The sequence below is a fragment of the Haliotis asinina genome, chromosome 4, assembly GCF_037392515.1.
Source record: "Haliotis asinina isolate JCU_RB_2024 chromosome 4, JCU_Hal_asi_v2, whole genome shotgun sequence".
Lineage (NCBI taxonomy): Eukaryota > Metazoa > Mollusca > Gastropoda > Lepetellida > Haliotidae > Haliotis > Haliotis asinina.
In genome coordinates, this window is record NC_090283.1 from 79,346,615 (window position 1) to 79,365,757 (window position 19,143).

At 41.5% G+C, this 19,143-nt stretch overlaps 1 protein-coding gene across 1 annotated transcript; it reads left to right on the forward strand.

Annotated features, from left to right (window-relative positions):
- The first annotated feature begins 10,782 nt into the window (after positions 1–10,782).
- On the forward strand, positions 10,783–14,275 carry LOC137281175 (NXPE family member 3-like). The gene is made up of 4 exons (XM_067812299.1): positions 10,783–10,834; positions 11,216–11,957; positions 12,284–12,333; positions 13,488–14,275. The coding sequence occupies exons 1-4, from the start codon at positions 10,783–10,785 to the stop codon at positions 14,273–14,275; spliced, it is 1,632 nt and encodes a 543-aa protein (XP_067668400.1).
- The last annotated feature ends 4,868 nt before the right edge of the window (positions 14,276–19,143 follow it).

The following is a 19,143-nucleotide window of genomic DNA, read 5'->3' on the forward strand; positions in this document are numbered from 1 at the left end:
GTGCTCTGCCACTTAGTGTTTTCAAAGGATCTGGCCTTTTAGGTTTAGTTTTAACGGTTTCCGAAGATTTTGGAGTTGACTGAGAAGATGCCTCATGATCAGAGCATGCTACTGATTGGATTTGGGACGAATGTGACTCTGGTGTTTGGGTAGATATTGTAGGTGAAGTAATCAGAGGAGCTTCTGATGTAATCCACGTCAAGTCAGTTTGACAGCTTGTGTTTGGTTTTGTTATCCTTGCTTCTGACGGTGTTTTAGTTATAGAAGCATAGCTTTCTTTAAGTTCAGAACTTTGGACCAGTTTTTTGGCATCTGCAAAACTAATGTTTCGGGTGAATTTTAGTTTGTTGATCTCCATGTGAAACTTCCAGACAGGACATTCTTTAGAAAAGGATGAATGGGCACCAGTGCAGTTTGTACATTTCTTAACGTTACTGTCACAGTCCTCTGTTGTATGTGTCTTTTCACCATAGTGAGCACAAACAACAGACAATGTGCAGTTATTAACCCCATGGCCGAACTTTTGGCATTTGAAACACCGAAGAGGGTTTGGAATGTACATTTCAACGTTGATGTTACCGGGCCCATTCAACCACCCGTCTAGGTGAAGTAAGGGTCGAAGGGGTATGTTGGGCAAAGGGAACACGATTACAGGCCCCCAGTGCCCTCAACCCCCAGACTCCCGTCCTCCACCGACACAGGGCCGCAACCCACGGCAAACGAGTTGGTGGACCAAATATCCCCCCGGGTCCACAACGGGGGTGTCGGCGAGCTCTTCGCGTTACCCAGCACCCACCACGAGGAGGTGGCTCGCCACGGGTGCCTTACGTTGCAGTCAGCAATATATAAGGAAATAGCTTGAATAGACATCGTAGTCCTTATTTGCGTATTTAAAGTTCCGATGATGCATAACCACATGAAACACTAATATAAGAATCCAAGCTACCGAGAACTGAACTGATGAGGCCATTCTTCTCGCAAGAGGCGACCAACGGGATCGGGTGGTAGGCTCGCTAACTTGGTTGACACATGTCATCGGTTGCTGCTGATCATTGGATTGTCTAGTCCAGACTCGATTATTTACAGACAGCTGCCAAATAACTTAAATATTGCTGTGTGCGGCGTAAGACTAGATTCACTCATTCAGTTAGTGTCATGTCTGTGCCATGTAATATTTTACATTGATTATTGACGTAAACACAGTGTGCTCTGTGTTATAACTTACGATTATTTCTTAATAATTGATGCTGATAACCATTAAACGTCATTTACTTCTCTGTTATTTAGTTATCCGTGAATGACTTACTCAGACGGGGACTTCCATGAATGCCGGCCGGAATTGTCTTGTAGGACAAACAATGAAAGTCCTAAGGTGATCGAGAGTTCAAATTGGACAATTATAATCTTGTCTTGAGTGAACAAATGTTTGTTTTTTGTTTGTAGAGTGATATAATGACTATGATGCATTGCTGGAAAGGGGATGGTGTTTAAGGGAGATTAACGGCACTCCAATGAGAATCAATAAGAGCAATGCATGTAGGATAGGTATTGCTGCATTGTTGTCTTCAAATAAGTCAATCTCAAAATCGGTCATGATGAATAAGAAGCTTAAAGATTTAGTTAAGATTAGTTAAAATTACAAACTAGACAAACGTATTTCCTCTTTGCTTAATTGCCCCTTTGATCTCGGCTACAAACTGAAACTGACTCCACACCTTTTTCTAATTATAATTAACAAATAAAGACACACACTGAGTAAAAAGTAGTTGATATATTATCACATCGATACTATTTCAGAGGAAAGGAAAAAGGGATTACAGGGGATAATCAGGCACCAGTGGTTTCTTCTACTGAAACAATAGTATGGTTTAAACATAATTTATTCACTTGGAAATGGATTGGTAAACAAGCCTATATGGCTTATAGTAATGCCACACCAGAACACATGCTTTGTTCACATTTAACATGATACTACTATACACTGACATAATGTTGTATTAGATGAGTCAGAATGTTTCGTATGATAAACAAAATCAGTCATCAAAATAGAAACAGACTGCATTGGTATTATAAGCTTTAAGAGGCATTAAGAGGTAAAAGCAGTAGAGTTACTAATATTTGATCATATTTGTTTCCTGGCCAGTTAATACCCGGAAGTTTTGATGCAATGATGAACTGAGTGTTGAATATTCATATTTGTCTGATATGAAACTGAATCATTGCCTTTCAGCAAGTCCCTTAGTGTGAAACCTTTCTTATAGAAATATGATTCATATCGTATACTGTTATATTTAGGACACGTGAAGAAATAATGGAAAGCATCCCCAGGAACATGGGAGCAGGAACAAGAAGCATTATCGGAAATGAAACGGTTGTATTTGTCACTGTTTAAGTCACTGCATCCCAGCCTAAGGCGACTGAGTGTTATTTGACAGAACCGACTACCATAGTCTAGATCAAACTTAATATCAGTATTTGCGCGGGATGTGATTTCATTCTTAAACTGTCCAACGGAAGAAGCACTAGACGCATTTGTAGGTAGATTGTTCCAAAGTCTCACTGTAAAAATGAATTGGCGTAATTTGTAGATCTGCATCTGATAGTTTGGTAATTTTCATTATTTCTAAGATTATAATTATTATTGTCAGATACAATCCCTGGAACAAGATCACAAAGATAATCAGGAACCGTGTGGTTTACCATTTTATAAAACAATGTTAATTTGCATCTTTCTCTTCTTTTCGCTAAGGAGGTTTGATTTGTCTCATTATACTTATCATGGCTCGTGCCTCTGACCGCGCCGCATAGTGTGCGTATGGCATCTAACTGAAGGTGTTCTAGTGACAATGATTGCTCATTTGTGCAATTGTCGCAGAGATGACAACAATAATCAAATAGTGGTACAATAAAGGATTTGTACATCGTCTCCAATGTTTAGCGGGACAGCCTATATTTAAAACTACGAAAACAATTAATCATGGGGCTAATTTTGCTGATGATTTCATTTATGTGGGAGTGCCAAAGTAAACTATCCTGAAAGGTAATACCTAAGTGTTTATGAGTCTGAACTTCTTTTATGTCCGTGCCATTCACGGTGAGGGGAGGTTTTACAGAATGTTCAGTTTTTATCAAATGCCTTGCTTATGTCGCAGAATACAGCTCTAACTTCTTTTCCATTATCTGTAGCTTTTATTGCTTTAGCAATAAAATTAATATCTATTATCGCTCATGAAATTAAAGACATAATTAAATACACATTTTTCAAGGACTTTCCATAAGCAACAAATGTATGTATATGGGTTAGTGGGAAGACCCGTTTCAGAGGCATTTAGAAGCATTGTTTTCTTTCATTACCGGTGTATGGTGTATAAGTTGCCATGACGAGGTCATGTGAATGTGGCCACAACCACACCGTTGTGAAAACATTGACCGACTACTGACTAGCACCAGTCGACCATAACGACCTACCTCAGTTTGCTTTCACATCCATAGAAAGGACGGACGTACAGGATCTAACCTGTGAAATGACAGACATACGTTTTTGGGTTGTGTCCCAACCGGGATTCCAATCCACACTCGCACCTAACAGGCACCTAACAGCCAGCGCACAAAGACAGTCGCCTAACCCATTCAGCCACTGCGACTTCCACTTTCATGCGATCGCTAATGTGTTCCAAGAGCACAAAAGGATGGATCGCAGATTTTGGGCTAAAGAGACAGCAGTGCACACCAAGGCAAACCGAAGGTGTCAACACTGTGGCAGACCTACACTCGTCGCCACGTAAAACTGTATGTCGTGATTGAGGTGAGTTGTTCCACGTGTTTGCTTGTTTCTGTTCTGAGCTTTTTCTCAGTATTAAATCAAAATGAGCATTATCATGTGGTATTTCACTGACGAGTGATATTGTCGTGTGTTATTCCACCTCACTCTGATTCATCAGCGTGTATTGTTGAACTCAGCTCGTGTTAACTGCGTTATCGTAAAGGGTCGATTATTGACACATACACAACCATTTAGATGTGAAACCTTGCCCCGTGTATTGATAGGTGAAAATGTAACGGTATTATGTGACTGTACAACTGCCCTCACAAAACATTTGTATTGACCGTACTGTTCAATGAATATCGTTCCCAAATAATAAACGTAAACAGCTGTGCGAAATGTATAAGTGGTGTTGAGAAAAGAACATTGAAAAACTACATACACAAAAGACAACACCAACAACGTGATCTGCTTGAAGTGTATGAGTTCTGTAAGCAGCTTTATCTAAGGTTTATGCAGGATGGGACTCTACACTTTAACTGGTGTAGAGGCAAGGCATGATGGGCCTATATAGGTAAACCGCTCAACAGTTTTATTTAAGGGTTTAATATTGGAGAAGGGACTAGAAAAAAGGGAAGATAATATGGTTCAGTGACCCTGAAATCTGCCACACGCCAGAGTTTATACGCACTGTTAATTCAGCTACGCTGCCGTTCTCTATCAGCTGAAGTGTAACTGATGTAAACAGTAACAGTAAGTTCGCAGAAGATTTTGTAAAGTGTAGTAACGCTGATGTGTTTGGAGTGTGCAAAACGTTAAACAGTTCAGTGTGCACTGTTCATATACCAGCTGGAAAACTGTCCGTTACAACTGCTGATCAGTTTAACTGAACACAACTTTGTAGTTCAGTGATTACAGAGTTTTGTACCGTCGGTCTCTACAAAACTGATTCAGACAATTCTTTTGAGCGGTTTCAGTATTCTATTATTTGCGATGCTCGCGGAATCGGGCCAACACCGTTGATTATGTCGTTATTACGTATGATCAGTTATGATCGTTCAAAATATTAACGTTTTCACCTTTCAACATTTCACCCCTTGTTGTTGCAGAACTCCAGAATATTTCCGAGTGTAAGTCTCTCTCTGTGTGTGTGTCCCTCAACACAACAACCAGCCTTGTTGAAGAATACGGAATATTGTAAATGGGTACCATTTCTTGAAAGGATATAATATTAGTGACACGGTGTTTTGAAAGGGTGTACGGGACTGTAAGGCTCTTGTACATTCCGTATGCAATGTACAAGGGTCTCGCTGTCCCGTACACCCTTTCAAAACACAGTGTGACGAATATTTATGATCCTTAAGGTCTTCCAAATAAGCTTTCCTTCAAAGAGTAACATTCAACCTTCAACAAAATGAGACCATGACACTTCCTGAATGGTCATTAAGGGAGACAGCTCGGGATGGCTTAGTTTATGATAAAACTAACCATTTTATTTGAACATCTTAAATATAGAAACATTTTATTTTTGGATATATTCATTGACACAAGCAGATACAAAATTATGGAAACAATTTAGTAACTCTGTTTATAGTCATAGCTGTATACGCCGACTCTAAAATTTCGAAGCGATCAGCCTTTTGGCAGTCACATTCCATCCAAGGTGAAGGTCATTCCTATAACCCGTGTTGTGTGTCACGTGACAGATTTGACGGGGTTTACGGTTCGTACACCTTTGCAAATCAGCCTCAATGGTTTCGTATGCTTCGGCTATTAACCAAACAGAATGTGTCTAACGAGCAATAAAGTAATCTATCTCAGTTAACAATGTCGAACGCTTTCTTGAAATCTACAAAATCACAGTCGAATATTAATGTGCCTTTCTTCGAGTGTTATGCTTTTGAACAACAGATTGACTGAAGTTTCCTAAACCACCTTCATTCTCGACCAAGCTTAAGGTATTCATCATCATCATCTTTATTTCCTCCATTAGGAGATTAGTGTGGAGATATTTACAGATTTGGGCAGGCGATAGACATTTACATGTTTTCAAAAGAGGTGTTAATAATGAAAGATTGGGTTTGATCAGGAATTGTGGAGAAGAGTGAAACATGTGTATATGACACCGTGTATCTATTATTATAGTTCATACGTGTATGACATCTGCATAACGCCTGTCACTATTCGTAATTATGAGTGGAAAGCTCTCTTTGGTAGATGGCCATGATTTTCAGTACAAATGATGCACTTAGGTCATAGAAAAGTTCACTGCAGTCAGAGTCGGATATTGGATCGCAGGGTCGTCCGATCAGGTGCTGAAGAGACTAGTCATCAATGCTATTTAAAGTTACTGTGAACTGAAGTGGGAATTTGTCTGTGATGACAGACCAGAAGTTGTCATAATGGTGCCTTAGATGACTACATGATAACATACTGTGTCTAAGTAGGTCACTACACACGGTGTTACACATGTCTTACAGGTTACATCGTGACTCGGTTTGTTAGGGAACTGGTACCCATTCGGAAGTCAGGTTAGTATATTGTCTCATGTACTCTCGGTTTCGGGCTCGGATCCAACCTGACGCTGGTCCGGGAACACCATGTACCCTGATGCTGGTCCCGGAACATCATGTAGCATTCTGAATCATGCAAACTCTGGGTCATAGTTTGTGCGTCCTCTCCATTCAGCGCTGTATTTGGTAGTAATTCTGTGGGTAATTAGTCTCTTCCACAGGTATTTGCTTGATAGACGATGGTTGTCAAGTACCGATTCAGAGAGTCCATCAGGTTGTACCTCCGTACAGCATTTATTATGTGAGGTATTAAGTCCATCTGTTGATTGTTGCGGTGAATATATTGGTAGAGTCTTCTGTGGAGGGGCCTCTTTGACAGGTTGCCATCCATGTGAGAGTGAACATAGTCTGTGAAAGAACATAAGCTGGCGCTTTGAGATCTCTTTTGTAATAGGCATCCAGTTAATCCTACTGAGACACATATCTGTTCTTGTCCTTAGTTGGAAGCATTGTAGCGATTTTTGCCATATAGCGGCATGTTGTGGAGAGCTGGCGTATATCCTGCTAAGGGACCTGTGTCCACAGTTACCAGCCATACAGCACACAAGGTAGTGCTCTCTTACGGACAGTATCTGCCGATATGGGGGGATTAACACCTTTGGGTTTTAAACCGATACCCATTAGAGCATGAAAACATGATTTTGGCTTTTCTACAAGCTGCCCTTACAGCATCTCCATGCTTAAGGTTTTTGTTCAATTGTACTCCCAAGTGTTTGTTTGAGGCGGTTGCTGAGACAATATCACCTGTTATGTACCACTTAAAGTTTAAGGTGTAACCGGGTGTGGACCCAAACACAATAATGTGGCATCTGGAGGGGTTACGTTCGTACCTCCACTTCTGTGAATAGTTCGACACAATATCCAGTAGAGTTTGCAAGGCCCCTGGGTTGATTGCAGTTAGGGTGATGTCATCAGCCAATGTTGGATTTCCAAGATGAAGATCAAGAACCTTCATGCCACATCACGATGCCTCCAGTTCGACAAGACGTTCATCAATGAAAATGAGATACAAGAGAGTTGACAAAACGCCTCCTTGTCTTACTCCTTGGTGTTCAGGGAAGAATCTAGATTGAACGCCACTTAAAAAAACTGGACTTCTGAGATTGGTGTATGCGTTGAGTAGTATTCTCCAAGATTGCCCTGTAATGCCAAGGTGATACAGCTTAAGAAATAGGCCATTGTGCCAAACCGTATCAAAAGCGCTTTTATTGTCTAAAAATGCAGCATAAACTTTGCTTCCCAGTTTAAGATTATGACATATTTATTCCGTTAGGTTGAACTCTGCTGTCATGCATCCGATTCCACTTTGATAACCCTGTTGTTGCCGATTTGGAATTGTGATGTTGTTTTGCATGTTAGTCTTTTGTGCAAAAGTTTCTTAAAGAGTTAATAAATGACAGGGAGCAGTGTTAGTGGACGATAATTTCCGGGATGGTTCTTTGGTTTGTTCCCGCCCGCGGAATGAAAGCGAGCTCTATCGTTGCAGATTTGTTATATGTGCTGTTACAGTTTGTCTACCATAGATGATGTGTTCGGTTTGAATATTGTCATCTCCAGGAGCTTTCAGCTTCTTGAGGCTGTTAACTATTTTGCTGATTTCAATCTGGGTTACTGGTTCTTTCAGAGGTTCAGTGTGCTGAAAAGATTCTGATTCTAATGATTGGGATACCTTTGAATTTGTGGCGTTGTAGAATTCATCATCACATTTGGGATTTTGTAGGGGTGGAGTCCACTGTTTCACAAAAGTCAGCAAAACATTGCCTAGAATCCCAAATATCTGTGCTGTTATAGGTGAGATAAGCACAAGAGTTGTTTTTCTTTCCTTTTCTTCTGTTAGCCAGTTTCCAAAAGCTTTTAACGTTATACTCATATGAATTCCTGAAATGGAAATTCTCGAACGGCTTTTCGTTGAGCTTTTCGGAACTCACGTTTTAGACACTTATATTCAGTATAACTTTCGTGTCCGTCCTAAACGACCTTCATTTATCCATAGGCGTCTTGCTCGTCTTTGAAGGGTGTGAGCATCCTTCAGTTCCTGTGACCAGTAAGGGTTTGTGTGAGGGTTGCATTTTGATAAAGGTAGAGTAGCGGTGCTTGCTTTTGTGCTACTGTCTGCGATGTGTTGGTATAGATGATCTACATCACTAGTATCAGTAGTGTCGTCAATGGGCCTTGGCATATGCAATTCCATGATTAGTGTATCTTGGTATTCTTTGTGTATTTTTTCATCACATTTTTTCATGATACCATGGGTTTCTGTGGTGTGAAATCAGCTTCAGGATGATAACATGCATTATGTTAAACAGAGACTGCCAGGTGATCTGGCCTCTGGGTGAATCAGAAAATCTTTCACAATTAGTTCGTGTTCCCTTGGCATGAGAACAAGATCTAACATTGATTGTGAGGGGTCAAACGTATATGGTAAGGAGACAGTATTCTGAAGAATAACTAAGTCATTGTTATCGAGGAAGCCTTGTAGCAGGTCTGATCTTCTTGTTTCTATGACAGGGTTGTGGTCCTGGAGTGGGATGTCGAAATCGCCACGGAAAAGTACTATTCCTTTACTTTCATAGAAATCATATAAGTCTTGAAGTATGTCAATTATCCATAAGAGAAAGTAGGCATATAGACACCTAACATAAGGAAATGGGCAGGTGTTTAACTTTAAGTTCAATCCTAATTATACGAGAGCTGTTGATAGCATCAGCATGTTTAACATATGGAATCAGTGATGTCTTAAACAATATAGCAATTACACCTTTACCACAATAGGAATTTGCAGAAACGTTTCTGTCAGATTTCACAAATGATGAGTAACCAGTGTGAATGGTATCCATGAAGCTGTTGGAGTATTGTAATAATTTGTGTTCTGTTAATGTCAACAATTTCGCAAAGAGAGAGAGCCGAAGACATTATTTCTCTGACAATAGTCATCGCACTATTGAGAAAGAGTTGCAGCATAATGAATGTTAATTAATTTGATATGATAGGAAATCTGTTCATGATTTTGATGTAGGAGTAGCTTACATAGGGGGCGCTGAGGCATTTAATACTCCTGTGTACTATCTCGCTGTTGTAGTCCTAACAGTTCCTTCGAAGAGATCACTAGCATTATCTTTCTGTGGAGCCTCTGTCGCGTTGACTCGTGGTTTGTGCAGGGTCGACCTCATTCAGCCATTGATGAAGACACTGCCCGTGAAGCGGGGACTGTTGTTTTCGAAGTTCGCCTTATACTGTTCGCCTTATACTGTTCGCCTTATACTGTTCATACTGTTCGCCTTATACTGTTCGCCTTATACTGTTCGCCTTAATCCATGATGATAGTTGCATACAACGATGGGAGATGTGTGTAACTCTTGATGGTTGCCATTTGTAAGCGTGTCAAGTGTCGTTCCACTAAGTCCACTGCAAGTAGGTCAGAGGAAATCTTTAATAAACGTTCCTTGTATTACGAAAGCAGTGTTCTGAAATAATTGTAATCAAAGTTCACAGAGCAAAATAGGTTGTATTTAATTCCTGTAGACGTTTTCTAAATTAGCACAGCATTGAATAATTGTATACATTGTTCACCTCTTATTATCATAATAGGAGCCCTGACGTTTGGAAGCAGAGTATTACCTATCGTATTGTACCCAGTTATTCAAAATGGAAAGATTGTCAAAAAACGACACTTCTTTGTTATACTGACTCCATGAATACTTCGGACAAAGTTATTAGAGATAGTCTTTCTTACTTATTACGGATGATTGGTGTCTGTGGAAAGTTCAACAAAGTTAATGTGAATGGCTACAATACAGACCTGTTTAACGTGTACGCAGAGGTCAGGCAGGGATGCATATGTCGTTTGTTAACAATATTTTACATCTTTATTAATGATCTCGCATATGGACATAAGAGCTTTCTCTAAAGTGTAATTGTGAGCTTGCATCTTACATTTATTAGTCGAGGCGAATGGTGTTGCTCTCATCACGCCAGATGATATGTCTCATGACCATGAAAAATCATTATGCACTCAACAGGGGGAAATCTAGACCTATTTGTGCAGGGTGAAGACTTTTATGACTAGACAACCTCTTTCTTGCAGTGGATGCGACGTTTCAGTGAAGATTCTAACACCGCATGAAAGAAGTTGTCTATCCATAAAAGTCTTCATTCTCATCATACCAACTTCTAAAATGCCACTTAAAGAACTTATTTGTTTATCAATTGGATATAGGAGCACATACTCTGAACAAATATATTTAACGTGGTCGCTGTAACTGTTACCTTATTTACAATTTGATAACCTCACTGGCCCATCACCCCACGGCCTTAGTGTCATTGTCCTTCACTTGGCGCTATTATCACGCTTGATGACATGAATGGTGTTCGAACTGACATATCCTCTGGTCTTTGAAAATCCAGGTCAAGTAGCTGCAGAAGGCTCGGTGTGTCACGACTCTAACGATGCCGTTGTCACGACGTAATCGGCGATGTGCTGTGTTGATGACGACCTGTGGTACACTCTTTTTAATCAGCTAGTGTATGTACAGCAGGTGAGACACATCGTTGAAAGAATAAGTTTAGTCAGGCTGACTGGGTATCTCGATTTCTGACCAGCAAATCCCAAGACAGGAGTCAACAAGCCCTGATCCATTTATCCCTAAATGGTACCTATTTTCTCAAATACAATCGTAATAATCAAATAATGTTGATATTGCACGCTCTTCTGATTAGCGCTGTCCATATGCTTTATAATATATCAATCAGTTATTATTAGCTGTTTCAATTTTATGCTGCAATATTTTGTTCAATATGTGCAATAGCTTGTTCCATGACTATATTTCTAATCTATTTCTTTCCTTTGTACGTTTGTTAGCATTTCCATTTCATGTTGCAGTACCTTTCCATGTTTACATTTCTAATGAATCCCCTCATTTCTTAAGTTCCAGCAGTAGCAGTATTACTTCTATCTCAGTCGTGTCGTCAAATGATGAATCAGGGGGAAAAGGAGATGATCGAGCTATATCAGTTAAAACATATTTCACACATCAAAGGAAAAGACTGAATCTGCCACTTTCCAGTGACACTAGCGTTGCCGATCCGCTTTATTCCGAAGTAAACATCATTGGAAAGTATCAGTTTCAAATTGGAGACATCATAAATGTCACGATCATCCTGAAGGACAAAGAGGGCAACATGCTTGATACAGGAGGAGATGACGTACGGATATGGATGAAATCTATCGATGGTAGATACAGAACTTCCGGTCACGTCCTTGATCACGGAAACGGTAGCTACACGGGAAGTTTAAGAGCATTCTGGGAGGGGCATCCTGTCATACTGGTTTCGATTGCTTGGACAAGACAACTTCTAAGCATCAAAGACAGACTTCGTTCGGTAAATGCTCCATACATATTCACATATGGTTTCTTCAGAAAGGGCCATTTATGGGAGGTAACTCGATGCAACATAACCAAGACAGCAGAGAAGATGTGTAATTATACTGAAAGAAATGGCGGACATCCATGGTATTGTGAAAGACCTAAAACAAAACTTCTTTCATGTTCGACGCTGAAAAGCCATCAGTCTGTTGTAGCGGGTGATTATCACACGTCTGTTGAAAAACTCTTCATAAAAAGGTGAGTCTGGCGGTGTTTTCACACCCATGTCCCTGCCCGGTATACGTTACCATTTTCTTGCATCCATCTTTATCAGGATTATCACATGAAATATATCTTTTTATCGGTAACTTTCTTCTATTTCAGATCAGTAGACACGAATCTCAAAGTATGAAAACCTGAATATACATCATAAAGTTACGTTATGCTGAAATGCAAAAACAGTTCAGGCACTACAGAGTAGCAACGGTAACTTAAAGTTCCTAACACATTTATTTCAACTTTCTGGAATAATTTCAATGAAGTCATAAGGTTTTGAACTAGTGTCTGCCTTTTGCTTTTTAAAGACATCCTCCTCATCAGATTCTGCGGAGAATTACCACGTCCGTAACTGGAGGTACGTAGCTTTATAACCCTTTCACACTGAAGAGAGCACACGTGTTAAATGTGCTTTACTCAGATGTTTCCTGCAGAGAGCTAGCACTGAATCACAAGCATCAGTTCAGAATAGTACAGTTAGTCACACACATGCATTCAGCACCATTTGTGATGGGAGAAAGGCTTAAACATGACGTTGAACACCCAAACCTCTATCTGGTGAATGAAGGCTGTGTCTTCAGCAAACCTATTCTCTTCCCACAGAGATTGCTCCTGTGATAGCTTGCTATGTAACCTCAGTTCTAATGCTTCCATATGTTTCTGTACTCGTGAAATCCCCAACGTGAATTTACCCCAATTATTTCTATCCAGTCCCATCACGTGTTACATGGACGTAAGTTCAATAGGGTGGCTGACATAGTGGTAACGGCCAACATGCGAAGGATAAATACGGTATTTCTGAAAAAAGCAGAAACTGTGGTGAGACACTGAATGGTTAGATTGTCAAACAGGGTGAATGAGACGTCATTACATGACTAGGCTCTGTCTAGACGAAACGTTTGCACATTGTGATGATGAAAAGCTTCTACTTTTTGCGAAGCATATTGAAATGATCGAGGCTTGGCGAATGATCACTTTTGAAATACCGTCGCCGATTGCACAGCTAAATCTGATTGCAACCTGTCGCGAATCCATAACACTCACACCATGAAAGGGCCGTATGATAACAGATGTTACTGGGAAGATATGACAGGAGTAATTCTGTGGGAAGAAAATGCAGCAGCCCAGCCTTGTCACGCTTGGTCAACCTTGCTGACTTGGCTGACACGTCATGGAAACCCTGACTGCGTGGATCAACAATGTTCAAGATGTCGCTCTGGTCCAGGATCGATTATCAACAGACCACGATCCAATGGTTGGAACATATTTTACAGTGGCGGTAATCCTTCAAAAACAAATCTAATTAATGTCATTCTACGTTGGACTTTTAATATGCCTTCGTGGACATGTAACTGCAGGACTGGTTTATAGACGCGAATTTTGCCTCGTCATATATCCATGCTCCATGTCATACTGCTGCAGTTCCAAAGCTAAAAAATCATTCTCTCTCCCTCTTTTCATGAATATCAGATTATAATCTGTAAACAGTAACGATGATATTTTTATGGACAGGTACCTTTCGCCCTTTATCACGGATCAGCTGTTCTGAACTACCAGAAAGTTATACCTGGAGAGACGACTTTTCTTCTGGGTACAGCTCACGTGACAACGACACGACAGCCTGGTACTCTCAATACTGCCGGTACTCAATACAACATACAGTACTGGACTATAAGCGATGCCTAACAAACAGGCGCCTGTGGCTGTATGGAGATTCTACTACTAGACAATGGTTCGAATATATCTCATGGGTCCTTGGGAAGGAGATGGTTGTATACGAAAAATACAAGCCACAAGTAGCTTATCTAAGCGACACAAACAGCTCTATATTCTGTGGACCCCATGAATTTCCTTTCAACACAGGGAATCGCTGGACTAACGCAACATTTAACAAACCACTGAAACAGTACCTTGATAGCATTCCGAGCTATTCCAGAGATATTGTAGTGTTTCATGTACTAGCCCATCTGGTCAATTTTGGACCTGATGTTTTTAGAGGTCATATTCGGAGGAACGTGAAAAGCATCAAAGACTTTATGCTGAGGGTCCCCAAAGCAATCGTGGTAGTCAAAGGGACGAGCACTTTTAGACGTTTTCAAAGAGATAAATTTGGAGACATGAATGCTATGTCGTTTGATCCAATATTGAAAGAAGAATTTTCTGTGATCATGGACCGAGTTATCTTTCTAGATTTTATTCCGATGACCTTGGCTTTTGAAGTTCCGGGTTTACATCCGAACGTAGAGGTGGTGAAGGTCATGGTTCATCACCTCATGGGCAGTGTGTGTGGAAGAAATTAGTGTCTTGTGTGCTTTTTATGCCATTAACTAAACAAGGGATGCATCTGGATGGAGGTATTGTGGGGTATAGCAGCAACTTGTGTCATTTCTACCGCAAATCAAAGATAGAAAAAAAGCAGTGCGCTGAGTGCCACGCAAATCAAGTTGTCTAGTTTTGGGGTTGTTTTTCTGTTGTTTTTCTGCCATTTCCCGAAAGATCGAGCACATGCGACCATCGCCACTAACGTGTAGAGCTCTAGAACTCGTGTTTATATGATTTTCAAATGGAGGTTACTCTAAAGAACTGCCTTAGAGGCGTACCGCTTAAATAATTTATCCATGGAAATGTGACCCATACCCTAACCCTGACCCTAACCCTAAACCTGACACTAACCCTGACCCTAACCCTAACTCTGACCCTGCCCTAACCCTGACCCTAACCCTAACCCTAACCCTAACCCTAACTCTAATGTGAATATTACTTACTTGATAACAAAATATACAGGGTACCCGTGGCGAGCCACCTCCTCGTGGTGGGTGCTGGGTAACGCTAAGAGCTCGAGAGCCCCTGTCGGTGCAAGAGGGGATCCTGGTGGTTGAGGGCAACTGAACATTTAACCATGTTCTGTTTGCCTAACACACCACTTAGGCCCTTACTTCACCTAGACGGATGGTTGAATGGGCCCGGTTGAACCAATCGGCTGGTCATGCCAAGCCCTGTACATGGATTATATATATGTCATTGCACAAATTTTATTAGGACTTTTAATATCGGTTTTGGCTGAATTATTCATCGATTTTTCCGGTTTTGGAATGTATTTTTGAAGTTGTGAACTTTGCCTAGAGTCTTATGCCCAGAAGGCGGTGGCTCATGGGCCAATCTGGTGGATTAATTTTTATTTCATCCGGGTATCCTTGGTGCTGCAAGCTGGAGGCCTGCTTGCTTTAGTACTTGTGATACTTGTGTCCTTGTGATACTCCATGGTGGGTGGGGAGCTAGGATGATGAAACCTAAATAGCTCACCATGGCTTACGAAACCCACAATAAAAAGAGCAAACGTCCTCTTGAAAATCACCCTGTTGATGACCCCCAAACCGTCTAAACACATTGACTACTGGCCACGTTTTATTGTGATCGAGACCAAAGATAGTACACCTTTAAATTTTTAAATCCTTTTGCGGTGTCTGAGGGTATCCAAGTAATTGCTGGTGATATAAAGAACATTAGAAAATTACCAAAAGGCAACAGTCAACCAATCTTTTGAACACTGGCACTTTCTTTAGCACTCGTTACCGTCACGGCCCACAGAACACTGAACGCGAGTAAGGGAATCGTACGTGATCGAGATCGATTGATGGCAGACATATCTGAACTGGATATCGCTTCCGAGATGAAAGATCAGGGTGTATTATATGTCAAACGTTTCACAACCCGTACACACAACACAGCTATTCAAACCAATACCTCTCTAATTCTTTTCTCGTCTCCTACTTCTCCAACATCACTTAAAGCTGGATACTGTAAGATAGATACAGTGTGGAAAAGTACATTCCGAATCCCCTTCGGTGTTTCAAATGCCAAAAGTTCGGCCATGGTGTCAGTACTTGCACATTGTCTGTTATGTGTGCTCATTGCAGTGAAAGGACACACACAACAGAAGATTGTGACAATAATGTCACAAAATGCACCAACTGCGCAGGGAATGACCCATCTTACTCTAAGGACTGTCCCGTATGGAAACTGCAAATGACAATCAATAAAATAAAATTCAAGCAGAGGCCAAGAAGCTAGTACACAGCTCAGACCAGACAGCAAGCTATGCTTCCATTGTCAAACCAATGGCAACATGTAGCATAACTAAAGTTTCAGCAAGTTGTCAGACAAACTTGACGTGGATCGAATTCAGATGCTCCTGCACTTTTCTCCGCCGCTACATCTACCCAAACAGGTGACCCTTGTCCTCGTACATCTGGAATACAATCAGAGAAATCACGCGATCACGACCTACGGATCTCTTGAGGATATGGACGTATCCCTATCCGTTGTAGGGCACACAGCTTGTCGCCCACCAAAAAGTAGATCCCCAATAAACCCCTTACAACCCCCCGCTCCCCATCCCCAAAAGATAGGTTATCTGAAAAATAATATTCACTGGAATTGCAGAGGACTAAGGACTAATTCTTTGAATGTCATTTAGAAGTGAAAATACATAAGAATGAAGATTTTTATGGATATCAACTTCTTTATGTGAGAACACAACGTTTCGGAGTTAATGCTTACTCCTTCATCAGGTGATTGAGAAAGGGGATATAGAGGTGTATTTAGATGTACAGGTAAAACAATAACAAAGTAACAAGTGGAATGAGTTAACGATAGCTGGAAGCCGGTATAAACAAGCACTGATAGGAAGCCGATAGTTATGATAACAATGATGGAAGCCAATGGTAATGCATTACAGTTGATTGGATATGTTTACATAACACAGATACGGGGTAAGGACGATGTACATGATTGGGGATAAGGATGGAAGCCAATGGTGATACATTACGCGTGATAGGATGATGTACATAACACACGATAGGGGGTGAGCATGTTTACATGAGGGTTGATGATGTACAAACACAAGTAGGTAAGGATGTACTCGGGTAGACTGGCTATACATGAATTACATAGATAGAATGTACACAGATAGATGAGATTAATTTATCAATAAGTCCCAGGCACTTGGTAGGTACACTCCTTGGTCGCGGTTGATGGCTGGTTTCTGTCTCCGGATCTCGATGGCCTCTTGCAGTTTCCTTTGGCGCCAGTTGTTGTTGTTGGTAGATAGTATCCTAGTGTCCTCCCATCGAATTGAGTGTCCAGGGTTCTTGCCCCACAGGCACCATGGTCAGCTACGACGTCGTGGACCTCTTCACCAACATCCCACTAGAAGAAGCCCTGGACATCCTTCGCAGCAAGTTAGCCAACCGGATAGAAGACTTGGACACCCAGCTCACCATAGACAGCATCATCAACCTCGCCCGCAGCTGCTTTGACACCTCCTACTTCACATTCAATGGTAAGATATACAAGCAGATCCGCGGTCTGCCCATGGGCTCACCTCTTTCTCCTCTCATTACAGAAATCTTCATGACCTCCTTCGAGGAAGCAGCCCTCTCCACAGCTCCGTTCCAGCCCCTCTGTTGGTACCGCAAAGTCGACGACACCTTCACCACCATCGCCAATGACAACGACCCCAATGAGCTCCTCAACCACCTCAACGACCAACATCCAAGAATCAAGTTCACCATGGAGACTGAGACCAACCAACACCTGCCCTTCCTCGATGTATCCCTCCACACCACAGACGATGGACTTAGAACCTCAGTATACCGCAAGCCGACGCACACCGACCAGTACATCCACTACAACTCCTGCCACCATCCTCAGATCAAGCAAGCTATCATCGCCACCCTTACCAGACGTGCCAAAGCCCTCTGCCACCCCGATGCCCTAAACAATGAACTGGACCACCTCAGAAAGACATTCACCACACTCAACGGTTACCCTCCCCAGCTCGTCACAGCCACCATCAACAAGACCCTCAAGGACCGAGAACCCCGCCCCAAACCTTCTCCATCACCCATCAGAGTAACCATACCCTACCTTGGCCCCATCAGTCATCAAATATCACGCCTCATCAAGACCAAAGCCAGCATCGATGTCACCTTCTCCAGTGGCAAGACCATCAAGACCTACCTAAAAGCCAACGGTAAAGGACCCAGCTGTGAACACCCTAACCCAAGAGGATGCATCTACCAGATCCCTTGCAACTGTGGCGACCTATACATTGGAGAAACGCTGAGACCAATCAACACCAGAATGAAGGAACATCAGACCTCAGTCAGCAAACTCGACCAGAAATCGGCCATCTCTGAACACATTCTCAAGAACCCTGGACACTCAATTCGATGGGAGGACACTAGGATACTATCTACCAACAACAACAACTGGCGCCAAAGGAAACTGCAAGAGGCCATCGAGATCCGGAGACAGAAACCAGCCATCAACCGCGACCAAGGAGTGTACCTACCAAGTGCCTGGGACTTGTTGATAAATTAATCTCATCTATCTGTGTACATTCTATCTATGTAATTCATGTATAGCCAGTCTACCCGAGTACATCCTTACCTACTTGTGTTTGTACATCATCAACCCTCATGTAAACATGCTCACCCCCTATCGTGTGTTATGTACATCATCCTATCATGCGTAATGTATCACCATTGGCTTCCATCCTTATCCCCAATCATGTACATCGTCCTTACCCCGTAAATCCTTACTAATTTTAATGAATTGCAGCTTCTGAATCCTTTAATCCAGGATTTTACGCCGTCAGCAATCTGTCTACAGGAAATATTTATAAAACAGAGAGATACTCTTGACCTCCGTCATTTCAACGTGTATCAGTATTTATCACCTCCAGGTGACAGGGCAAGTGGAGGATCATCAAACGGCACAACGTAATACATAGTTCAATAGCGCTTAAAACAAATCTCCAAGCCGTAGACGTGCGACGTACATTGCAAGTTGCATTTACACTTTGTTCATTGTATATTCCATCATCCACTGTCCAGTTAACTGATCTACAAGCTCTTTATAATGAATTACCTAAACCCTGTATAATCATGGACGATTTAAATGGCCACAACCCACTCTTGGGTGGTACTACTACGAACACCAAAGGTAAATTACCTATTTTCTATTCATGAGCTCTATACCGCTCTTGATCAAGCCAACGATACTGCTACAGTAGCTGATAACATACATTATCAACTCCTGAAGCACTTACCAGAATCCTGTCTTCAAACTCTGTTGACAATTTTTGATGATAATGTGACATCGG

Coding starts and splice junctions, on each gene's coding strand:
- LOC137281175 (XM_067812299.1), top strand. CDS start 10,783: ATGCCGTTGTCACGACGTAATCGGCGATGTGCTGTGTTGATGACGACC. Junction 10,835..11,215: donor TGTGTTGATGACGACCTGTG/GTACACTCTTTT, acceptor TTCATGTTGCAG/TACCTTTCCATGTTTACATT. Junction 12,334..13,487: donor TACCACGTCCGTAACTGGAG/GTACGTAGCTTT, acceptor TTTTATGGACAG/GTACCTTTCGCCCTTTATCA.